The following is a 26,317-nucleotide window of genomic DNA, read 5'->3' as shown; positions in this document are numbered from 1 at the left end:
CAGTTCCCAAATTTCTTGCCACAATTCTTTACCCCACAACTCTTTGGAGTGCAATTCCCAATTATGCGAGTGCCATGTAGGCAGCCACACCGCTAGTCCATTTGCAGTGGACCAAGAATCAGTGAAAATATGACATGTACCTGGTAACTCCTGTTTCAAAACTTGGTAAACCGCATAGAGTTCAGCATATTGACTACTCTTACCGTCTCCAGTTGTGCTCAATAATTTCTGTGTAATCGGGTTATAGGAGACAGCTTTCCAATGTCTCTTGTCACCAATGAACTTCGCAGAACCATCCGTAAACCACACATGTTTTCTATCCTCCGCGGACAGATCATCAAATGATTTACCCCACCTCACGGGAGACTCCTGCACTACGGGAACCGAACACTCACTTTCAGCCTCATTGGAGGGCGCCTGCGCCACTCGCTCATGTAAAACCGCCACACCTTTCGGACCCACACGTGCCCTGTCCTGAATGTACCATTTCCATTTAATCACACTAGCCTCCTGAGCATGTCCAATTCGATGGGACTTCGGTGAACTCAAAACCCACTGCATGATGGGAATTTCAGGCCTCAAAATCACAGCATGGCCTAAAGTCAATTGCTCGGTATCCACCAGAGCCCAATAACAAGCAAGCAACTGTTTTTCAAAAGGTGAGTAACGTTCACCAGCCTCTGGCAACTTTTTGGTCCAAAAACCTAATGGCACTTTTTGTCTGCCCTGCTTTTGCCATAAACTCCAATTGGCATACAGACCTTCCACGGACACATTCAAATCAACATCACCGTCACTCACAGGCCACAAATCCAAAGCATACTGGATAGCTTCTTTAGCCAAATTAAAAGCAGTCTGTTGAGGTTCACCCCACTCAAACGCATTCTTTTTACGAGTGACTCGATACAGTGGAGCCAAGATTTGACTCAAATGGGGAATATGTTGACGCCAAAATCCAAACAACCCAATAAAGGATTGCGCCTCTTTCCTATTTCTGGGAACAGCAAAATCAAGTATTTTACGTTTAACTTGTGGGATCACCTCTCTGTGACCCTCATGCCAATTAATTCCTAAAAATTTTACAGCTTGGGATGGAGTTTGTAATTTGTCAGGATTGATCTCCCAACCTTTTGCTCGCAAACAGTCAATAATCTGATCTAAATGAGACTGTACTTGGTCTTGCGTTTTACCTTGAATCAAAATTTCGTCAATATAATGACAAATCTGAACTTGTGGAATCGTAGGCACTTCAGATAAATGTTCCGCCACCAGCCGGTGACAGATCGTAGGGCTATGCACATAGCCTTGAGGAAGACTCCGGAACGTCATTTGACGTCCATTCCATGTAAAACTGAATTGTTCCTGGCATTCGGGGGCAATTGGAATCGAAAAGAATGCATTAGCAATATCGATAGAAGCATACCATGTACCCGGATGCTTTTGAATTCTCTCAATCAGTGTAACAATGTCAGGCACTGCCACAGTCAATTTAGGTGTATGTTTGTTCAATTCTCGATAATCAACAGTCATGCGCCAAGAGTTGTCACTTTTGCGCACGGGCCAAACAGGATTATTCCAAGCAGATGTGACCGGAGTAATGACTCCTGCGTCAACCAAATCCTGAATCGTAGCTGTAATTTCTTCATGACCACCTGGGATGCGATATTGTTTCTGAGAAATCACTTTCGTTGCTAAAGGGATCTTAATAGGTGGCATGCGTAAACGGCCAACCCGTACGGGTCTGGTCGAAATGTACTGTCTAGTACCAAATTGATAGTAACCATCATCCAAATGCAAAGTCATACCTTTCAAGATGTCAATTCCAATAATGTATTCCAAAAGTGGCACAACCAACACAGAGTATTCTCTACGAGGAATCCTACCAATTTTAATTTCAAGTGCAGTTTGAACTGCGGGTGTTTCCTTACCACCCAGCCCGGTAATTGTGAAAGACTGTCCATGAAATTTTCTTGACTTACCATGAATTAAAGTGGCCTCCGCCCCAGTATCAACTAACGCTCGGGCCCTTTGGATATTACGATGTTTCCAAAAAATCTCAATATCTACATATGGTCTGTAATCTCTGTGGGCCCACCTGCGTACCGGAGCTTGACCTATTTCCTAGTCATTTTTCCCGCGTTCCGTCAACCAAGACAGATCAGGGTAAATGTTTTCAGTTTTCTTTGGTATTAGAATTTCTTGTTCATATCCGTCTCCAGTACGAAATGGATTAGTGTCAGGTTCAAAAAGTTGTGAGTTACGGTCAGAGAGTCTGTTACGATCCTCCCTCCTTCGTACATCAGGGGAAAAACTCCTTGCATCTCTACGTCTGCTAGAACCACGATCATCTCTTCCCCTTTCACGATCATCCTCTCTCCCCCTCCCATCACTACGACGGGGGGAACCACCGCGTTCATAGCGCCGATCATCACGGCGATCAGAATTCACACGTCGTCTCTCATAACCACTGTCATCCGAACCACGATCATAATCATTCTTTCGCACACGACGGGCACCTTCCTTTCGATCCAAACCACGCTTACGAAACATATCCCATAGGATATTATTAGGTTCACCATCGATCTCTTCCCTTTTGACACCATCAGCAATGAGAGCCAGAAACATGTCACGTCTAGAGAACTTATAGTCCCCACCAGTACGACCCTCAGGTCGGGATTGTCTTTCAGGTTTAAACCATTCACCCAGCTCACCAAGCTGACGAACAGACTCAAGCACAGCAGACAAAGGGTTGCCAGTTTGGTTAATCAATAATGTCATCATGACCTGCTTGTAAGCAACAGGAGAAGTACGTATAATGCGGTTACGCACGGAAGATGTTAACAAACCATCCAATAACCTGTCAGCAGTACTAAGGAAGATACACGTTTTCATGACTTCTTCCTTTAAACGTTGCGACGCATCGCGCAGAGTGTACCACGGCTTTTCATCAGAGGGCCAATCAGACTCTGTTGGATATTTATGATTACAGCCATCAGACGCAAGCTGGAGCAAAGAAGTTTGGACATTACCATTAAAATTCCGAAAATGGTCCTGAATAGTAGAATCAGAACTCAAAGAGCAAAATCGTAAGCAATCAACAGCATCGAGCATAATACCAGAAGCGCCAAGCTCATAAAGACGCACCATCCAGGTAAGCAAGGCCTCACCAGGCCGTTGTTTAAATCGTTGCAGGATGTCACTAATCTCCTGCTGAGTAAAATCTTCAATACAGTCAAGAGGGATACCACCCGGATTACCAGGGGCTTGTTGTAATTTCCGTCGAAAGATCGGGTGAGCAGAAACTGCGGGAAGAGCTTCCGAGGAGGCCCGCATCTTAGATTTAACAGAACAATCAGGGCAAGCTACGTCATCCGCACGGGAAGAACGAGCACGGTCACAATCGGGAGTCAAATCAATGCAAGAAGCAGATTTACAATCACGTCCGGAGCGAGAAGCCTCGCGCTTGTCACCCTCCTCTGCCGAGGAGTCAGAAGTATGAGAATCCCAGATATTACCGTCCCACTCATCGGGGTTCCAATCCATTCCAGCTTTAGCTACAATCATACGCACTTTGCGTGAAGACACACGTCCACGACGATGTTTATACTTATATCGTGCAATACGGACCGCAGCTCTTTCGGCAATGGTCTGATATGTTTCAAGTTTGTCGGCAAGCAGTTTATTTTGACAACGCAAAAGAGTATGCGCATTTTGCAACTCAACACACTGTCCTTCCGTATCTTTAAATTGTTTCTGTAGTTGAACAAACTTCTCATGCAATATTCTGTATGCATTAAGAATAATCCACCCTCTGCGTCCTAAAATAGGAAGCTCATCACCCTTCACTATTGGCGCTTTCTGTAAGCATGAAATCACATCGGCAGGCTCCGCCTGCTCCAAGCATGAAGACCAATTTTCACTCAAACCAGTAGAATCAGCCCACTCGCGGGCTAAGGCCTCGTAAGGCGTAGACTCCCAGCCGGGAATCTGAATCGGTAATTTAAAAACCGACGATGATTTTTTCGGAAACATAATAACACGCAAAAAATTATATACAAAATTATAAACAAAATTTTATACGTACAAGCCGAGCGCAAACCAACTAGATTAAAACAACACAATGCACACAGGCTTCGTAAACAGTTCGTGACGCCAGATGTAATGGCTGGATTTTCTGTTTAGATGGGATCAGCCCCCAGGGGCCCCTGTGACCCAGCCAAAACGTACTCACCTTCCCTTCTTAGATCGTATTCACAATGAGTAGATATACAGATAAATATACAGATCGCACCTAAGAATGGGGAATGACAATATACATATATGGATTTTCTACAATATCTTATTCACATCGGTTGGCCTCGCGGTCACTCTGACCCAGACCGTTCTACCCCAGGGCAGATCTGACACACAATCCGGCGTGTCTACACACGGGCCTGCAGAACCCAATGCTCCCTTTTCCAAATCGTTCGCGATCCTGCGAAACCTACACGTCAGTGTCCCTCCTGACGCTCTCATTTATTTTAAGCCACAATCTGGTGGATTTACACGACGGTGTCCCTCCCGTCGCTCTCATTAACGCCGCATATCAACGACGACCACATTCCTATGAAACATTATTGGGATGATATCTCAGCAATCTACTTAGGATAAAACTAAAATAATAACTTTGGATATGGATTCAGATTGTATAGTGTACTCCGTGCTCATGACATCAAAGGTCCACTCACTTCCTCTTTATTTGGTTACCATTCGTCTGATCGGGATTTCTCATCCGTTCGCCTAAACAGTGCCCAACTAGAAATGCCATTTACCAAGATCGAACACAAGCACCAGGTACACGATAATTCTATATGAATTAGGATATTTATTAACAATAAACATAAGTCACATTACTATGTAGCATTACATTTGCAAAGGGAATAAAAGATAAAGGTTAGGGTGCACATACTATAAGAATCGGTCGGACTTCACCTGGTTAATGGGAAATCGGGACTCGGCAGTCATCTAGGCTCCTGTCTCGTCTCTGGGTCCTGGCTCGCCTTGCAGTCACCCTCAGCCGTCACAAGTACACGTCTGCACTGCTAGGCTCAAACTCGTCTGCTCTCCCTCAGGACCTCGGAACCTTGCTGTTAATTAGCTACCGTCTCTCTCTCTCTCTGCATTAGTGCGCTCCGCGCCACTTCTCGTTCAGTCTATCTTCAGAGAGTTTCGGTCTTAAATCTTTCTCCGACTTCAAAGATGGCGACTTGTCCACCATGAAAATGAATAATGGTAGAGATGCTAACGGCTAGATGCCGCCTACGGACTAACTGACTGAAAGACTAACACCTTCGCTAATATCCAAGCCCGTTCCTTCATGGAAATTCACGGCCAGTAACCTGCCGCCCACCAAATTCTTGTACCTCCCCGTACCAAGGACACTTTCCCAGCCGGCCGGCCTGAAGTTGTGTCTTCGGAGTGGAGAAAAATACATTCCTTCGATAAGGGTCAGCCTGAACCGGTTCTCTCCAAGCGAACAACAGCTTGAAACTAAAACATCACTCTTAACCTAGAAAGCCTTCTCGAGCTACCAGGCAGAAAGCAAAATGGAGTCTGTCTCGCTTAAGGCCTACGGAGCCCATAATATGCATAGCTCCATGAGAAACAGATCGGCATGTTAGCAAATGAGTAAATCATGACTAATACTTATATATCTAACCCCTCACTTAAATTCATAAGCCTTACTCTAAGGGAAATGGCACGAAAATGCCCTTATATCTGTAAGACAGGGTCCCTGTCTATCGGCCTAATCCCTATGCTATGGGGGTGATAGGCTGGAGTCACTCTCCATCATTCTCCTTCTCCAGAGAGCTGGCAAAAAGACAGCCATAACATTAGACTACGAATTCGCAATATAAAATAGCGCAATTTGTTATATCAAGAGATTAGGGTTAACTGCATCGAAAAACGAGGAATCTTCTTTTGCACTATAAGGAATGCAACAAAAACTATTTCTGATAGATAATGGCAAAACACAATCCAATCCAGTTATTTTGTCCCGAGGAAGACCTGTTTAAAGTCTTACTGTGGGTCAACGTGTCGCTTGATTAGCTCTTCATCACTCATTGATTGTGGACAATATATACCCCAAAACCGATGTCTTTATTGAAGGAGTCATATGTCCAGTATAAGATCCCCACCAGGAGCAGGCAGCATGCTGCTCAGCCCCATCACAACTGTCACTTTCCAGTAAAGACACTCGACCTTCTATATGACATCAAACTACGATTCAAGAGGCAGGGCATAAGATGAATCCAGGCGATCCCGTGACAAGTAAGTCAGGGCGCGCTTTAGAATGCTTGCTTCTGATTTTAAACTGCGCAGTGACAGTTTAACCAATCTTGTCATAAAAAAATTATTAGTAATAAAAAAATTAACTCACCAAAGCTGGCTCCTTGAAAAATGAAATGACGCTCGTGAAGACACCATAGAGGGTCAAACGTCACATAACACTCGCAATTGAATACATATGCAAACTCCGCGTTTGCATAACGCCGGGTTGAAAACACAAGCCCTGGAGATAACTTGAGTACTTGACACAAGAACCAATGAAAGTTAGAATCTCATCCTCTTGAAGCAAAACATAACCCGCAAACACGGACAAGTGGCGTCCTCGCGTCAATGCGTTGAAGATAGATTGATAACATGAGCACTACGATGTGTACTGGTATCTTCCATTTACAACCAACATGAAAATGACAGTGAGCTTGTGAAGTCCATGGCATCCAATACAGTGACGTTAGTCAGGTTTGAAGAGATGTTTGTTGTGACTGAACCATCGATTGTCACCAGGCTTGTGAAAAAAACGTACTTTACTTGAAGACAAAAAAAGAAATTGGCTGAAATCCGTAAGAGTGTCAAGACACTAGTGAAACACCGCCCCGTTGTTGAAAACAAACTCTTGTCCATGCCACTCCAGCACTGCAAGTCACTCCTGACTACACTTGTTCCCAACAAAACACAGCACGTAGGAAAGCAGCAGGAACTAGTAGGCAGCGGGAACTGGGAGCTATCAAGAAAATTTGGTTGAACTTGATATGCGCAAAACTCGAACACCTTACTACGCACATGACACACTCTGGCAACCTCCAGTTTCCTTCCTTGTTGAGGTGCTGCTGTTGTAGTGTTGAGGTTGGAGTAGTGTAGAATTCTCTTGAAGTTGAAGATGTTGAGCACAACTTGAGTTGATGAATATAGTAAATAGATCTGGCATGTGTAAGTTGAGGGCGACCGGTGTTGTGGTCACTGGGGGGGCTCAGATGCCAGAGTCTTTGCTTGAAGATGGATGAGCTTATTGAATATCTTGCCTTCTTGAAAACGGACTTCTTGAGTTGAGCACGTTGAGGGTAAGATCAAATCGTCACAAATAAAATGTAGTAATTTACTCCAGGCTGGTAGAGCTATTTTTGAAGTATTTATTGAAGGAGTCCTATGTCCAGTGTAAGAGTTCCACCAGCCCCATCACAACTGTCCCTTTCCAGTAAAGACACTCAACATTCTATATGACATCATCCCTGTAAGATTCTAGAGTCGGGCATACGATAAATAAAGATATACAGACATGGACAGTAGTGTGAGATACTACACACTCATTGATTGTGGACAATATATACCCCAAAACCGATGTCTGGCTGGGATCTTGATTCATTTGTTTCTGTGATCATTGTATATTTTGTATAATTGTTTGTGCACTCTTCACTTTCTGCGCTGTTTCCTTTGCATGTCTCCTACACCAGGCAGCTTCAGTTAAACATTTTTTTTAGTGGGGTTGATTAGTCCTGCTGCCAGCTTCTGTACTGTGCAGGGGTTTAATGGGGGGCGGAGGGAGGAGTCATAGCTTTGTTGATAAGCTCCTCTGTGTCCAAAAGTTGCAACTTCTTAAACTTGGACCATAGAATATCTTTCTTATCTTCCAGTTCAGCTTGGTTAGGAGGCGAGAAGGGTCTTGATTTCTGTTTTTGTGATGAAGATCGAGCCCCGCATTCCTGGAATTGCAGACTGGTGCTTACTAGGTGAACAGGTTTAGTAAAGGAAGATATTACTTTGAAGCTCTGACTTATTGAGTTAGCGCCCCATGAATTTTATTTTTGTAAAAATTAGCTGTGGCTTTTTTGATTGCGTGGTTGTACTTGTGCACGGGAGCAATGAATTTGATTTTGTTCTGCGTCTGGCTCATTTTTCCTCTACTGACATTCAGCTTTACTCCGACACAGTTTAAGTGTTCTAAGGGACTCTGAAAACCATGAATTGTGGGGTTTCTTGGAACTTTTAGTGTTGTTTTTTTTGTTTTGATTTACTAGAATTACTTCCTTGAAAATCTTACTCAGAAGATAAGTGAGGGAGCATACAATTTTATTGGGGACTATCTTCTACACATGGTGATTGTCACCTTGGCTGAGAAGAGTCTCCATTGTCATATCTGTGTTGAGGGAAGCACATTCTCTCTTTTTTGTCCTCATTCTGCCATCTCTCTTGTTTGGACTCCTCTTATCACTCTATACCAAATTGTGGAGACCCTTGGGAAGAGTGAGAGAGCGGAGATTCCACGCAAAGACAGTGCTGTTTCCACTTGCATCTCCTGTTCACTTGTGGGGGCCATCGGAAAAGTACTGGAGAGGCCAGGACCAACAGGATATTTGCCTTATTTATTGGACTCACTTGTCTTCTCCCTCCAGTCCACCAGTGCACTCCAGATCTTACCTCTGCTTCTTGGGTCGCAAGCCATGGCTCATTCGCTTTGTGGTAAATAAAATTACCGGGACTATTTTTCTATACATTAATAACAACAAGAATAGCTCATAGAAATGAGTGGCAGAGTCCGTGGTATCTGAGTCATACGGGCTTTAATTAAGATGACTCGAGTCAACGAGAATCGGGTTCCATCACCCCTAAGGTTCAGGAAGGGATATCCAACGTTTTATTAACATCACACATTATATATAGTAAAATCGTGCAATTGCAATGAATACAGTAGGCGTAACAAGTGCAGAGAGAGATAAGAACACATGGGCGTAAAAGAAGGCGTGTAAGGAGGCGTACACGGAGGTGTGTACCAGATGAGTCACAGAGGTGTCATAGGTGGGTGGATGCATAGAGAAAGTCTGCAGGGTCAGCAGAAACCTTCACCCTACATGTGCGCGCAACTGAACATGACGTGAGATTGACGTGTAGCTGGGGGCTTGACTTTAGCACTAGTAGAGGAGTCTGGAGTCTGGGATGTCAGAACGACCTGCACCTTTGGCATATCTGATATCTTGTGTTTGGAGGATGTGTTGTCTGAAGTAAAAGGTCTCTCGGGCAGAGGCCGTTCATCACTGAATGCTAGTGGGTACATATGTTTCTTCGTGCAATGCGCGGGGCCATAAGCCCACTATGGCAACGGTTCCAGTAAATTACTTGCAAGGAGACAGGAAGGCTGGGCCCTATGCTCTGCAGGCGGAAATATGTTTACCTAGCTCACTAGACTGGAATGTGTTTTTGCGGAGGCTGAGCAGATAACTGTAGGCAAAATACCGTCTTGGCAGGCAGGCCAGGCCAGGCCGGGCACCGCTCGGCTGGGCAAGAAGTAAGGTAGAGGTCAGGGATGCATACCTAAACTGCAGCTTTCAGAGACAGAAAAGGCTCGGAGCCTGAATTCAGGGCCTGGCTCGGCTGAGCCACAAAAACGTGTGCTTCGCGATATTTAAAAGTGCACCATGTAGATGCATTGGAAACGTAGGCCTGAGTGCGGAATTAACATTACATACATGGAAGGCCTAATAGCTGACATGCTAACATTGGACGGAAATGCAGGGGCATTACTATGACAGGCACGGGAAGGGAATTACATGATAACAGGGACATACATGGGGCATAGGTACATGGATAGGGTGCGAGGGGGGGACACACTCACTACCTAAAAATTTCTGTTTCCTGTGTAAATAATGTTCTTTAAACACTCAAAGGCGGGGGGATTTTCAGATTTCCAGAGCCTATATATCTCCAGTTTCGCTAATACTATCACATAAAATATAAGCTTTAAACTAGGTGCATTCAACAGGTAAACATGTGTAAGTCCAAAGAATATCAAGCAGGGGCTTACCTCAATTGACTTCCCAAGTATTTCCTCCAAAAAGTTGCACACCCCTGCCCAGTAAGGTTCAATTTTTGGACACTCCATAAACAGATGCATATAATCTGCTACAGGATACTTGCACCTTGGGCAATTATATATATTTCCTGTGATCTTTCATAACTGCTGGGGAGACCAATAGACTCTGTAGATAGTATATAGATGATTTCTCTAAAGCGATGCAAGCTTTACTACTGTCTGCGACATACCAAAGGAGTCAGACCAGAGTGTCTAAATATCTTCATCCCTGAATTCTCTACCCCATAAGCTTATAATTTCGGTTTCTATGTTGTATTCCGCTTCCAAAAAGGCCCAATGCCAAATTTCTTTCTTCCACTTATCTTTTCTTGTTGCTTGGTCCAGTTTTGAGTTCTCCTCCTGGGGCCAATTTTGTGTAGCCCACCAGGAGCATAGCTGGTAATATTTGAACTTGGTCTGACTACCTCTAGTAAGGTTATTAAGCACTTCCCAGCTTTCCAAACTGAAGTCCTTTTTTAGGTCTTCCCAGTAGTATATGCCTCCTGCTTTCAAAGGCTGACTAAGTTGATCTCTCAGGCATTCAGGAGTGCACGGAGATTCCTGCCATGAGTAGCATGGAATTTTCAGTCTCTTCTTTATGTGAACCCAGGTTTCTAACGCAGACCTTAAAATCTTCATCCTTACTTTTTTTTAAAGTTTGGATCACTGTATTTATAAAGAAAATGTTGCTGACCTTGGCAAACGTCCCCTAACATAGCTTCAAATAATAGTCCCAGTTTATAAGCGGCACCTCCTGCTCTTAGGTCTCACGCTAGCGAAAAGGGATACCGCCAGGGCTCAGAAGGCACCCAGGGCTCCGTCAGTGGCCGCATGAAAAAATGGGCTAGATTTTTGTATGGGGCTCGAACAACCTGTTTTCCTGGCCAGAGGGTGCCCGCGCAAACATTACAAGATATGGAAGAGGTGGGCCGACTACCGGGTTCTAGAACTGGACCCGCCACGCGAGATGGAGGCATGCTTACTGGACTGATTCATATGCGGTTTTCATGTTTAAATGGTGGCGGTGCGGGACGACCTGGAGGGTCTGTGATTTCCGGGTGTGCAGTTGCTAGGTGGATGGAATTTTGTGACAAGGGCGCAATCTGCAGGGGAGGGGGAGTTGGGGGGGGGTGTGGGGGGGCGGTGTTTGTTAGAATTTTATTTGTCTATTATACATAAAAGTATTTGATGTGTGCAGTGGCCTCTGGAGTGCAGAGCCCTGCAACTTATGTAAGACTAGACAAATAAAATTTGTTTAAAAAAAAAAATAATAGTCCCAGTGATGATCTATCGTACTTATTAGCCAACAGGCGAAAAATTAAAAAATGGAAGGCATAACAATAAGTATGTAGATCCGGTAAAGCCAATCCTCCCACCCGAAGCCCTCTTCCAAGCTATTTCCACGCAATTCTTGGGTCCTTCAAGGACCAGATAAAGCTACCGATTTTACCCTGTAGCTTAGCTATGTCTTCTTTTCTAAACGATAGGGGGATACAGTTATAGAGGAAAGGTATTTTAGGGAGAATTATCATTTTTAGGTTTCGCCTGGCGTTCACTGCGCAGCAGTGTTCGCGCAGGCGAAATCTTATGTTTAGCAGTACGGTGCTTTGTTCCGCCTCTCTGTTCCATTGGCTAGCTCCATAAATGGAGGCTAGCCATTGGAAAAGAGATCTGTCCGTAATTGTCGGAGCAGATTCGTGGGCGATCCAGTGATTTTTTTTCGCTCTCCGCCCCTCTGTGAACGTCATTGTGGCGGTGGTTTATTTATTTTTTTAAGGTTTGTTTTGGTCATTTCTCCGAAGATGGCGGCTGGGCAGTAGCCTACTTGAGAAGCTCCGCAGTACCGTCTTAAACCAGCGGACGTGGCCGCTCCGGGATGCCGTTTTGAACGTTTTGAGTTCCTACGCCGTGGGCTTCTGTCAGCTTCGATAGAACGTGCCCAGATGATATTCTGGGCTGACCCAGCTGTTTCAGGCGTGTGGTATTGCTAACATCGAGCATAGCTTCAGTCTGCGATGCCCGCTGTCCGTGTGCCCGTTCCCAGCTCATTACATGCCTCTTGTGTTTAAAATAGGTTCTGCTGAAGTTTCCTCATTTGCTCCGGGAAATGTCCTTAATACACCTCGGAATTCATCTCAGGAACCCTGAGTGCTCGTGTTTGCTAATCATAAGTCACAGTGTCTCACGTTGATACCTCTCAGAGAGCGGCTCTAGTGGGGTGGCCCAACATCGCCACTTTAATGAGCACACTGCAGCAAGCGCAGGAAAGTTCATCTGAGGACACGGCGCTGATTCTCAGAAACCGTGTAGCTGCTGGAACATTGAGCTCTCATTCAATGCTGCACGTGAGCAACCTGCCCCGGATTGAGGAGATCCCGCCTCAATTTTTGCAGACACATAAAATGGGGGTGGGTGTGTTTGGTGGGGAGAGGGCTGTGCCAGAATAAATCAAAACATTGCCTGATAATGTGGAATCTTATGAACACGCTGCTTCTGCTGTCATGCGCCCAGGCATCACAGTGAACATATGTGGACTGCAATCGCATTACGTCACCCATCCAACGTTGTGTAACAGGACCTATTGGCGTTTCATTTGTTATGTGAATAAACAAATAACATGATCAATGTCGAAGCCATTTCAAAAGCCACCATATGTCTTTATAAGGGAATGGCAATACATAGTATATGGATTTCACCGGTATTCGATACATCGCGTTTCGAGTGAGGAGACGTATTCAGAGCGCTGCAGCAAGTTAAACTGCCTCTATGCGCTTGCTGCAGTGCCCAGTGGCACGTAATCCTGGCGTTCACCCTCTTTGCAAGTACTCCCAAATGTTGGTATCAATTGGAAAATAAATGAAGAGAGAAAACGTAATTTACCCAAGATCACACAATTTGGTCTGGTGGTTAAACTGGGAATAGAATTCACATTTCCTGGTTCCTATAGCTACTGGACAGCATTTCTTCTTGTGCGAGGAAGTGATTTAATGCATTTGCAGTATCTGGGTCTGGGCAATGCCCTGGTTAATTGCTGTGGAAAAAAGAATTAGGCGTGAGGTCCAGGGGCCTCTTCAATGGGTAAAGGACCAGTGGGGTTAGTCATTTAGTTTTTCACACCTTACGTAGTGTATGGACAAAATAGAAGACCCGTTCCCAACCCCCCCACCCCACGTCCTTGTGTAATAGGCACATAGAAATGTAATTAAACCTCACCCAACTTCTACTCCTGAATGCATGCCATCCCAATAAACGTTTTGAAGGCATACTTCCCCGCCCCCCTCCTGCTGTCTGTGTGCCCGTTCCCGCCCCCGCTCTCCGTGTGCCTGTTCCCGCCCCCCCCTCCTGCTGTCCGTGTGCCCGTTCCCGCCCCCCCTCCCGCTGTCCGTGTGCCCGTTCCCGCCCCCGTCCCGTATTCGATACATCGCGTTTCGAGTGAGGACACGTATTCAGAGCGCTGCAGCAAGCTAAACTGCCTCTATGCGCTTGCTGCAGTGCCCAGTGGCACGTAATCCTGGCGTTCACCCTCTTTGCACGTACTCCTAAATGTTGGTACCAATTGGAAAATAAATGAAGAGAGAAAACGTAATTTGCCCAAGATCACACAATTTTGTCTGGTGGTTAAACTCGGAATAGAATTCACATTTCCTGGTTCCTATAGCTACTGGACAGCATTTCTTCTTGTGCAAGGAAGTGATATAATGCATTTGCAGTATCTGGGTCTGGGCAATGCCCTGGTTAATTGCTGTGGAAAAAAGAATTAGGCGTGAGGTCCAGGGGCCTCTTCCCTGGGTTAAGGACAAGTGGGGTTAGTCAGTTAGTTTTTCACACCTTACGTAGTGTATGGACAAAATAGAAGACACGTTCCCAACCCCGACCTCCCCACCCCCGTCATTGTGTAATAGGCACATAGAAATGTAATTAAACCTCACCAAACTTCTACTCCTTAATACATGCCATCCCATTAAACGTTTTGAAAGCATACTTCCCTGTCCCCCCTCCCGCTGTTCGTGTGCCCGTTCCCGCCCCCCCCCTCCCGCTGTCCGTGTGCCCGTTCCCGCCCGCTGTCCGTGTGCCCGTTCCCGCCCCCCCTCCCACTGTCCGTGTGCCCGTTCCCGCCCCCACCTCCCGCTGTCCGTGTCTCCTGGATGTGCAGTGGATTGCAGTTCACAGCACTTGCCTGGCCCAGTGTACTGTAGTGATGACTGTGTATGGTGGGTGACAGCTGGCTGTGTAATTGGACTATAGGTGACAGCTGTACTGTGGACGGCGGGTAAGTGTGCTGCTTATGACGATTGATTGTGCACTGTTGGAAGATGGTTGGGAACAGTTACTGTAGGCAACTCCTAGTCGTACATTTTACAGGTGACAGCTGGCTGTGCGGTGTACTAGGAGTGATAGCTGATTGTGCACCATTAGTGACATCTGTCTGCACAGTGGTTGTCATCCAGCTGTGCATACTATGATATGGGTGACACATGGATGTACATAAAGTAAAGTAACAACTGCTTGCATTGTACAGTGCATAGCAGGTTCCTGTGCAAAAATAGTAACAACTGGTTGTGCACCGCGTAGAAAAGTTAGCAAGAGCAGGCTGTAGTTTGCTGTAAGTCACACCTGGATTTGCGTGTATCATGTATGACAATTGGATTTGGTTAGTTTGCGACAGATAGCGAGCAGTTTACTGTATGTGATTGCATTCTGGTTTTGTACTCTAGGTTGATATGCGTAATGCCCCATGGCTGTAAGCTGAGTGCTCAGTATGACACAGATGTCAGCGTGCTCAGAAAAGTATTGTGGTTGGCAGCTAGGTTTTTGTTTTCCAGCTGGTGGAGCTAATTTTGCACTGTGTATCGTGGGTGACGGGCCTGGGCATGCAGTGTGTTTTGGTATAAAGCTTCATGTGTAGGGTATGGTCGTTGAACTGCACATCATAGGCTACATAGGTGGGTGCTTGCAGTGTGTTTTGGTGACATAGGTCTGCTCAGCATAGGTGACATAGCAGAGTGCTTACAATATGTGAACGAGCTAGGTTGAATATATATGTACAAAATAAGCATGCATTCTTTACAGTGTACAGCTGCCTGCAAATGTGTACTCATTACAGAGCGTTGGTGCAGTCCTCAACTTATTTTCTGTACTGTGTGTGTTGGGTCTCTGTGTGTTGGGTCTCTGTGTGTGTTGGGGCTCTGTGTGTGTTGGGGCTCTGTGTGTGTTGGGGCTCTGTGTTTGTTGGGGCTCTTTGTGTGTTGGGGCTCTGTGTGTGTTGGGGCTCTGTCTGTGTGGCTAGCTTTTTTTTGTAGGTGGCTCTGTGTGTGGGTGGCTCTGTGTGTGGTTGGCTTTGTGTGTGGTTGGCTTTGTGTGTGTGTGGGTGGCTTTGTGTGTGTGTGAGTGTGGGTGCAAATGCAGTAAGTCTCGCATTTGCGAGAGATTAAGCTATTGGCATTGTAAATGACAATGCCATTTATTTATCTGTTTTCAAAACCAACACATAAATAAAAAATGTGTCATTTACAATGCCAATAGCTCTAACTTTTACAAAGGCGAAACCGTTGCATTGTAAATGCTTGTTACAAGGTGTACCCTCCCATAGATGTTTAATGGTAGGTTCGCCCATCGTGACAATAAACTTGTTATCTCCTTACTGACTTTCTTCCAATTCACTATTGGAATATCCTCCAATCTCTTGAGATATCTGTACACCTAAGTACCTCATTTTGTTTTTGGCTCCCAGGCTCATTCACCTCTGATTCTATTCCATTATTTCTGTTTTTCCCATATTAACCTTCTAACCAGAGATTTTACCAAAACTTTCAGCCTTCTTCCTTAAATTGGGAATTGCTTCTTGAGGGTTTGTAGAATACAGAATCCGGTCGTCTGCATATAGGGCTAGTTTTACTTCAAACTCGCCAGAGCTAAAGGGAGAAATTGAGGGGTCCGCCCTGATCCAATTAGCAAAGGATTCTATATACAAATCAAACAAAAGCGGGGACAGGAGGCACTCCTGCCTGGTCCCCCTTGTAATACTAAACCAATCTGTTAATTCCCCATTGACCAACACCTTTGCCCTGGGGCTCAGCTATACATTTTGAACCACCTTAACCATGTTTCTCGGGAAGCCGAAGCCGTTTAAGGTCTCCCACAGATATGGCCAGTTCACTTGATCAAAGGCTTTGGCAGCATCTATTGCCGCGGTAGTTAATGGGACCTCTCTAGTTTCTGCCATAACTATAGCCCCCATTATCTTAAAGGTTAGTTCATTGAGCTGTCTCCCTGGTATAAAGCCCCTCTGGTCGGAGTGGACAACCCCCTTTATGACCTAGCAACGCGTGATGCCACGATGCTTGAGAATATCTTAAAATCTATATTTAAAAGAGATATATGTCTATAAGAGTCTATCTTCTGCGGATCTTTATTTGGTTTTAAGATTAGCATGACCATAGCCACAAACTGGCACCACTCTATCTATGACACACCGATTTATCTCCACTGGCAGACCTTCCGGTCCGGCTGCCTTTCCCCTTACCATTTATTTTTTTGCACTGTGCCCTGACTTCTTCTTCTGTAATGTCTGCTTCTAGAGCTTTCTTCTGTTCCGTTGTTAATTGGGGGAGTATTATAATTTTTAGCCAATTCTCTATGCTCTCTCGACCTGGTGTTACGTCTGCACTATACAAGTCGCTCATAAAACTTCAGGCTTCTTTGCAAATGTCTATATCCGCATGAAGCACTTCTCCAGACCCTCTTTTGATTAGATTCCTTATTATATTTCTGGCCTTATCCAAATTCTTTCACTTTCCAAACCAACAAGGAACTGCGCGTATCCCCGTATGCGTAATGCTGAAGCTTGCTTGCTCTCCATCTTTCTAGTAGCTTTTTATCTAGTTGCGCCTGAAACTCAGCCTGCCGACTATCCAATTTCTTCGCCAACACTGGCACATTACTTAGGCCTTCCATCAATGCTTTCTGCAATCCCCTTCTTTTTCCTTAATTTCTGATTTTTCTCTCTTCACCTTGTTTCATAGCCTTCCGTTTTCTCCCCGATATGGAACTGAGTATCCACCTTAAATATGCTTTAAAAGCATCCCATATTATCTGATCTTTAGCTGAGCTCATATTGAATTGAAAGTATCCAGAACTGTGCGGCCCGTCAACTTCTCCAGATTCACCGGAGACATTCTGCGAAAACAGCGATAAGGAGCCTCCACTGGCTCCCAATCTCGGCCAGGATACAGTTCAAAGCCATGTGCTTGGCTGATAGGGCCCTTCTGAAGTCCGGTCCAGTCATCACTCACTCCCTTGTCACCCCCTATCACCCTGCCAGGAATCTCCGTTCAAGCCTTTCCGTCCTGGCTACTCCGGAGAAAATACGAAGAACCAGATGGGGGGGCCGCTTCTTTTCCTTGAATGCAACCAACGTTTCGAACACACTCCCGTCCACTCTGCGTAGGGAAACTAATTTGCTGGCCTTCCGCAAACTCTTGAAAACCCATCTCTTCAAGGCATCGCTCTAACGTTGCTGTTCCTCTGCCTGTTGGGTCCATAAGCGCTGTAAGGCCTCAGGGTAGTTATGCGGATGTTGAGAGTTGAGGGGTCGGTGTCCGTCGGGAGTAGCAACAAGCCGTGGCAACTGCAAACAAATTGGAAAGTGAAGAAGTTGCAGTGTCGGGACCAGCAAGGTCCAGGAGACTCACCACAAGCAGGGGAGTCAGGACGGACCCGAGCAATCGGGGGAGCCCAAAGTATAGGAAGATGACCCTCAAGAGGGCCCACAGGCCAGAGGCACTGGAGCCAAGAGAGGACCTCAAGCAGCTCACCAAAGAAGCAGGCCCATGGTGCAAGTGTTGCGCTGAGGACGAAGATCTTGGTCACTGGAGATGCTTGAGGTTGGGGCTACTTGGAGCCCAAAGATCTTGGTGGAAGGAAGTCAACAAGCCTTTGCAAATGCAAGTTGACACAGTGCACAGAGATTCGGTTCCTGCGGCTCTGACGAGGGATACTGGCCTCAAACTTGGTGAGAGGACAGGGAAAGCCTTGAGGAATGTGAAGAACCACCACCTGTGTTGCTGAGCCTTTCCGAGTCCGTGGAAGCTCAGGATCAGCGAACCAGTTAGTTTAATTGCGTTGCGTTGCCTGCAGATGCAGGGAAGTGACTCCTTCACATCAAGGGAGATTCCTTCAGGTGTCTTGGTTGCCCACATGCCTTGGAAGGTTACTGTATGGTGCACTGGTATGGATGTTGCAGCAGACTAGCAGAGCGACTAAATCAGGAGCAGCAGGAGTCTTCCTAGTTGCAGCCTTGATGTCCAGAGCGAAGTCCAGAGCGCCAAGACAGTCAAAGAAGAAGTGGTATATGAAATGAATCTTATCCCACAACAAATCTAGGGACTCACCCTCAGGTAAGCCCTTAAGTACCCTAAAGAAAGGGTTGGGATAATTCAGGGGTTCCTCCCTAAGTAGGGACTGGACAAGGGGGAGGATTCTCTCCTGTCCTTTGTCCAATTTTGAGCCAAAGCATGAGCCAACGGCTCCCTGAACTGGTTTGAACTGCACTAAGCATGGAGGCACCCAGTGTGCCCTGCACGCAGACTATGTGGCGCTGGTGAGCGCTCCTACCCTGCCCCATTACACTAAACCCTCTCTGGGAGGAGGTCACACCTGTAGGATACCTATTGTTCTGCCTTCCTCTGCCCGAGCTTCGCTCCGCAGCAGAGGGCAGAAACATGTCTCGGGTCGGAAGCAGCCCTGGCTTGCTGTTCGAGTCTTGGGAGCACTGAGGGCCTCCCAAAGGAGCTTTACGTTGCATGGAATCATACCTCCCACACAGTGGTGGGGGGTATGATTCCAACAAGTTTGATAACAAACAGGACCGGATTTGTTACAGCCAGTGTTGAGATGGCCACCGCGTAATTACAAATCGCCCCTCTGTATGTTATTTGGCTGTCCTACTTACAACCCGGGAGAATGGACTCCGTAGGCTTACGGAGTCCATTCTCCACTTCATGCAGGGGCACCCTGACACATAGAATTAAGCACGCTGCCTTCAGGATTGAAAGGCCTGCTTTAGGGGTGACTTATACGTTTTAAGTGCAGTGACCTTTGTAGGAAGCTGGCTCTCTATATACCATACCAACATGAGGTATTGTGTGCAGAGTCCAGTGGAACCCCAAAGATAGGCAGAAGTAAAGTTAGATAGAACCGTGCTCTCTATTTGTGGTAGTGTGGGCGAGCAGTAAGGCAGTATCAGAGGGCAGTGTTAAGCATTTCTTGTACACACTCAGTCAGCAAATAAATTCACACACTCAAAAACTGAACTTCAGACCAATTGCTTTTGTATAAAAATATGCGTGTAGGTATTTTATTTCTTGAACCAAGCAAGCCTGGCACAAGTAAGCAATAAATACTATACAGTAATAAATGCTGAATGTTATAGAGTTGTATTGCAATTGTAAATGTATTTTGGTTTGACTTGCAGTATTGTTTCAGAGCAATGCAATTACTTGTAAATACAGTACATGGCCTTCAATGGGATTTTCAGTAAAATAGCAGGTAAGTTACTTTGGGATTACTTTTCTTACTCAGTGCTATATGCTTGGATGCAATACTGGGACATTTCTTATAAACAGGTGAATAAAAGTGTTTTTGTTAAATCGTAAAATTTTAAAGAATTTCTTAGGTTTCAAAACTCCACTCAAAAACTTTTTCAGGAAAAAGTGTCAATATTACCCTACGGAGGAAATATGGTTATCGTTTCTTTGGTAAGTATTCGGTAGTGGGAGTTGAGGTTCTGGGGGTAGACTCAGGGGTTCCCCATGGTCAGTGATGCACTCTTGTTATACCCTCTGAGGCACTAGGGTGCAGAGTGTTGAAGCCCAGTGTTATCCAATGGGGGATAGGGGGCCTCCGGTTAGTGACTGCTGACAAGCAGTCCACTTGGTTGTTGGAGCAAAGCTCCTGGACTTTAGCTCAGGGCAAATGGGGAACAAATTAGCACCAAAGGTGCATCCTCAGCGGCACTAGGGCGGCCAGGTGCAGGATGCTGTTTTGACGTCAGGTGCCCTGTTGTTTGGCTAATGGCAACACTCCCTACCTAGAAATAAAGGAACTGATCCTGGACCACATGGGTATGGATGTAGAGGCATATAGGGTGAAGTTTAGAAAAGAGCGGGGCAACACATCAGACAATCCTAAGACTCTGTACTTTAAGCTAAAAGCTGCAGCAGACAAGTGGGTAAAACCACAGTTGCATTCAAAAGACGAAATCATGGCTATGATTTACTTAGAAGAATTCTTGGAGGCCCTCCCTACCCTATCCAGAGGTGGCTGAAACAGCATAAACATCTAAGCCCTGAACAAGCGGTGGAAATGGCCACTACATTCTATAGGGCCCAGCCTAGGGCCTTACCCTGGGACACCGACAAAACCACAAAACAGATGGGTGTGGTAGTGAAACCAGAGAAGAAACCCATAAAACCTATCTTAGAGACAGCGAAACCCAGACAACCCCGACTAGAACCTCCTCCACTGCGTAATCCACAGTGTTCTGATTGCTGCGAGTGGGGGCATATCGCACGGAACTGTCCCAGGAAGAAACCCCAAGAAGAACCTATGGACATTGGATGCATTCCTCGTTCCATTTTGTACTCTGCAGAATTAGGACCCAGCTTCCAAGTAAGTGTCCAAATAAAGGGCGTACAAGTAAGGACATTATTCGACTCAGGGTGCAACCAGTTAGTAGTCCTTCGGTCCCTTGTAACCCCAATCCAGGGTATAATCAAAGAGTCCGTGCCCATAAGGTGTGTACACAGGGACATCAAGGTATATCCTATCATACAGGTTCCAGTAATGCTTCCCCAGGGGTAGACCTTAGACGTTAGGCTTGGGGTGGGCTCTAACCTACCTGAACAAATGATAATAGGACAGGATAACCCCTCTTTTCTGATTATGCTACAGGACAAGCTTCAGCGGGTCAGTTCCTTGTTCTCTACCCAACCAGCTCTAATTACCCAAGCTACCTGATTAATCGACAAGAGCTTCAGGTATGCCCAGAAAAATGATCCAACTCTACAGTCCGCATGAAATCAAGCCCAACTAACACCTCATAGTAACCCTGCCTTCCAAGTAAAAAACAAACTACTGTATCGCATTGGAAAGCAAGGGGAAGACCCTCAATTGTTGGTACCACAAGCATTTCGTGAACAGGTTCTTTTCTTTGCTCACTTGCATTTGTTGGCTGGACATAGGAGGGCCCAAAAAACCATTCAGATGCAGCTACAGCATTTCTATTGGCCTGGAATATTTTCGCAGGTTACCCGATTCTGTCAGGAATGCGAAGTGGCAGAGGAAAAATCCTTACAAGCCTCCAGCAGTTCCTTTACAGCCTCTACCGGTGGTCGGTAACCCGTTCGAGAGGGTCGGTATGGACCTCATTGGGCCTCTTCCACGTGACAAGAAGGATCACCTCTATGCCTTGGTCTTGGTTGATTATGCCACAAGATATCCAGAAGCCTTCCTTTTACGGACTCCCACCACTCTGAACATCTCGGAGAAGCTGCTGGAACTGTTCTCCCGGGTAGGTTTCCCCCGAGAAATACTCATTTATCAGGGGGCTCCCTTTGTTTCTAAGTTAATGGGGCAAGTCTGCAAATCCCTAGATATCTCACTCATTAAAATTTCTGTCTATCACCCCTAGACAGATGGGCTCTGTGAGCGTTACAACGCCACCTTGAAATTGACTTTAAAAAAACTCCTAAGTGTAGAAGGTAAAGACTTGGACATGTTACTTTTCTTAGCCTTGTATGTGGTACAGAGCCAGGTTCAGACCAGCCCAGGATGCTCCCCGTTCCAACTCATATATGGCAGAGTATCTCGGAGTCTGCTGGAAATAACTAAGGAAGTTTGGGAACAGGAAAAAGAGGAAGACACTAAGTCTTTTCTTGATTACACCCAGAGCCTTCGCTCCAAACTACACAAGCTGCGGGAATTTGCTGACTCCAATCTAGAGAAGGCTCAATTAAAGCAACAGCTGGTATACAATAAGGGGAAGAAGTGGACGCCATCTCAATGTGGGAGACTGGGTGTTGATTCTTCTACCTTCGGCCATAGCAAAAACAAAGTCAGGGTGGCAGGGACCGTATAAAATCACAGAAAAGGTAGGACTAACCTCCTATAGAGTCCATATTAACCCTGGAAGACTCAATTGTACCATATAAATCTCCTTAAAAAGTGGCTAGGTCCCTCTCCCCGGGATGTACATCACATGGAAGGACTATCCCCGAATGAGACTACTCTGGCAGAGCTAGTTGTCAATCCAGAGTTAACCAAAGAGCAGGGTAGGACGCTTCCTGATACTCTGACTCCCTTTGCACATATTCTTTCGAATATACCAGGGAAAACCACACTAGCCGAACATGCCATAGAAACACAAGTAGGGAAAATAGTGAAGCAGAAGCCCTACCGTATACCAGCTGCCAGAAGGCAAGCCATAGAGGAGGAAGTGATAAGCATGCTACACCTTGGCGTTATAAAACCATCCAAAAGCGACTGGTCCTCCCCCATAGGCCTCGTGCCTAAACCAGATGGGTCTGTTCGCTTTTGTATTGATTTTCGCGCAGTTAATGCCATCTCAAAGTGTGACTCATACCCTATTCCCAGGGTCGACGAGTTGATAGAAAAGCTAGGGGGGGCACAGTACATCACAACCCTTGATTTGACAAAGGGCTATTGGTACATGCCTCTAAAACCAGAAGATCAGGAGAAGACCGCCTTTGTTACACCCACGGGCTTGTATCAGTTCACTGTCTTACCGTTTGGGTTGCATGGGACACCTGCCACGTTCCAACGGCTCATGAACAAGGTATTGCGACAACATCAACATTATTCCTCAGCATACCTTGACGACTTAGTCATATTCAGCCCTGATTGGGAAACCCATCTCCAGCATTTCACCCAGGTTCTTACATCCCTTCAAGACGCAGGGTCACATATTAATGCAAACAAATCCAGGGCAGGATTTAGAAAAGTGAAATAGCTGGGATTCCTTTTGGGTAATGGGGTTATTGAACCCCAATCCGAAAAAGTGAAAGCCATAGTCGAGGCCCTTTTTCCATCAACAAAGAAAGAGGTCAGGGCCTTCTTGGGGATTCTTGGTTATTATAGAAGATTCATACCCCAATACTCGGAACGAGCTGCACCACTGACTGACTTGTTGCAAAAGAACGTTAAAACCAAGGACCTCCAACAACCCAGCCTAAATGCCAGAACAGCCTTTACGAATTTAAAAACGGCTATAACTACTGCCCCTGTTCTACGTGCTCAGTCTTTTTCAAAACCCTTCCTGTTGCACACAGATGCCTCAGAACATGGGTTAAGGGGGGTATTGTCTCTGTCTCTATCTTCACCTGAGGGTATAGAACATCCATTCATTTTCATCAGCCATAAGCTCTTTCCCCTTGAGCAAAAGTATCCCATAATAGAGAAAGAGTGCCTGGCCATTAAGTGGGCAATAGACCAACTAAGGTACTATGTGGAAGGGGCCCACTTTCTCCTTTACACAGACCACGCCCCATTACTCTGGATGAGCCGCAACAAGGGGAACAATCCAAGAGTGCTATGGTGATTCCTTTCCCTCCAACCTTTCTCCTTTGAGGTAATCCATCGGAAAGGAGCGGGCAATGGAAACGCTGACTTTCTCTCCCATCTTCCCTTGTTCCCCGAACGTGAACAAACTGGGGTAGGGGTGTGTGAGGATTCGCAGTTGCTAGACGCCCCAATGGAACATTTTCCACATTATTTTTCTCCCTCTTCCCTTCTTTCTTTTCGGACTCACCCGAGGACTACTATCCCTTTAAATTTCCCGTCTTGCCAAATCATGTGACTTCGTCATATGACTTCCAAGGATTCAAGACATAAGGCGCCGGATATGGAAGTTGTTCGTTGGGACTGCCTCGTGCTGTAAGGGAGGAGGAAACACTCGTGGAGACTTTCACGATACCACCTTGGGACGCTGCGAGGGCTATCCGGGACAGTGAAGGAGGAACCGCCCTAGGTCGAAGGAAAAAGCACCCAGGGGACAGAGGAAGAAGAAAGAGACTGGTAGCCAGACCCTACCTGGCAACGCGGAGACTCCAGCCAGGGCCCAGGAAGGTCGTGGCTAAACAAGGTACCAGGCCGCCTTGGGTTGGTTGTCGGGGGCAGTGTTAATGACCCGGAGGGTGGGGGTGTGAGAGGAGAGAACCCTTAGTTTCACAACCGGGCTCAAGATGTGCCGACGCTACGCGCCTGCAAACACTGGTGACCATAGTGGTATTATATCCCTTTCACTCCCCTTGCTACCCGCGACAATCGCTGGAAGGAGAAAACCCTTCCTTACCACTTCTATATTTTTTTTCTCTTTCCCTATGCTTCTTATCACCAACGAGGTAACCGCCTGCCAAGTACCACAAGAAGGGGGGAAACACAGGGGCCTACCCGACTCCACATCACGAGGATTAAGAGCAAGAAAGGAAGCGGACTACGACTCCCATAATCCCCTGCTTGGACCCCAACTCAATTGAATCTTTAGTTGGACTTAATCCTGGCTTAAGGACTGAACTCCCATTTCCACAATCCCTTATCCTGAGCAGTTTTGTTTACAATAAAACCTCAACCCTGTTGAAAACTCAGTCAGTTGTTCGGGTCTGCTTCTCTCCCGCGCCACAACAAGCTGCAATGGCAGGCCATTAATTAGAAATTGAGTGGTCTCTCATGGGTGGCATAATACGTGCTTCAGCCAATGGGTGACCCCTGGTGTACCTATGTCCTGGGTACCTTAGTACCGTACACTAGGGACTGATACATGTACACCAGTGTCCAATTTGGGATGTACCTAAGTACTTACCAAACCAATTTAGGGGAAAAAGCAGGATCCCAATCAGGCTAGTAAAAACAGCCGCATATGAGAAAAAGTGGGGGTAACCATATTAGCAGATCCTGCTTTCCTACACAGAGCATGAGTTTAGTTTTGACCTGTAAATTCGGAACCATAATATTAATAAGCCAAACCTTAACAATGCTATTATTGTGTTGAATTTTGAGAATAATGTTTGCTGTGTTGTATCATATGTATATTTTGTGTTGTCTGCATTATGTTTCTTTTACAGTTTCTTATATTTGCGGTTTTATCTAATGTAGGATTATTTTATAGTATTACTTCATTTTGTGGTATTTTCTTTGTTGTTTGTGGTTTTTTGGCTAATATCTGTTGTGTTGTTTACCGTGTGCTTTTTGTTGTTGCTGTCTATTTTTTTGTTTAACTCATGTTTGTTATGAGGCACACATGTTTTCTTATGTTTGTTTCATTGTTTATTTTGTACAAAGAGGCAAAGGAACTTTTTACTGACACAAGAACTCTTAAAACAAGTCGAAAGAATGGTAGCAAGGAAGTCATTTCTTATGAGTGTAAACCACGTATTATCCTTTTACAGGTGACACGCCTGTCAGCCCTAAAGAATCATTTCACTCGGACAGAGATGAAAAGCTGAACATCCCTCGGAGCCTGGATGGAAGAGGGAGAAATGGTCATGTCGTGACAGGTGAAAAGGAGGGGACATGATCTGCTCTGGGTAGAATACACCTCACACGGTCCCTGCACACCAGAGAAAGGGAACTTTCCCATCAAAGGAAGGGTGAACATCCCCAGATCCCCCCTGAGAACCTCATTTCTGATATTTACTTACAACAATATAAGATGGTGAAGAATGGTTGATGTGACTCTGGGGTGGAAACACTGGCCATTGAATGCAGATGTACTCTGCAGCTTTATCATTAGATCACCATTGGTGTTTACAGGATTGTTCAACACATCCATTTTATGCTGTTTTGTTCTTATTGCTCAACGTAAACCAGACCAAGTCTTTGTACATCCCCTTTCAAACCGGAGGGGTCTTCTGGACGAGATGATGCTGATGCCATCTGTGCATGTGGGGTCATCGCTACTGGCGCTAATTATCAGCACCTCCCTTGTAATATTCTTTATTAATGACACCTTAGAACATAGTTTTACACACAAACCATCCCCAGGATTTCTATAATGGAGTGGAGAAGTGTAGCTCACTGGTTAGAGGAGGCAGACCTGGAAGCAGAGGTCAGCCTGGGACCAGGGTTCAATTCCCG

General features: G+C 45.7%; 1 protein-coding gene across 1 annotated transcript in view; it reads left to right on the top strand.

The window, feature by feature from the left end:
• LOC147729461 (uncharacterized) overlaps positions 1–26,317 on the top strand; it is a 153,564-nt gene that overhangs the window by 20,315 nt on the left and 106,932 nt on the right. Inside the window, exon 4 of the mRNA XM_086954332.1 lies at positions 25,630–25,737. Within this exon, the coding sequence (XP_086810458.1) occupies positions 25,630–25,737 (108 nt within the window). The remainder of the gene's footprint in view (positions 1–25,629; positions 25,738–26,317) is intronic.

Source organism: Lissotriton vulgaris, chromosome 2_1 (genome assembly GCF_964263255.1).
Source record: "Lissotriton vulgaris chromosome 2_1, aLisVul1.2, whole genome shotgun sequence".
Lineage (NCBI taxonomy): Eukaryota > Metazoa > Chordata > Amphibia > Caudata > Salamandridae > Lissotriton > Lissotriton vulgaris.
The sequence above is the reverse complement of the archived record's forward strand: the minus strand, read 5'-3'. Positions and strand labels throughout refer to the sequence as shown.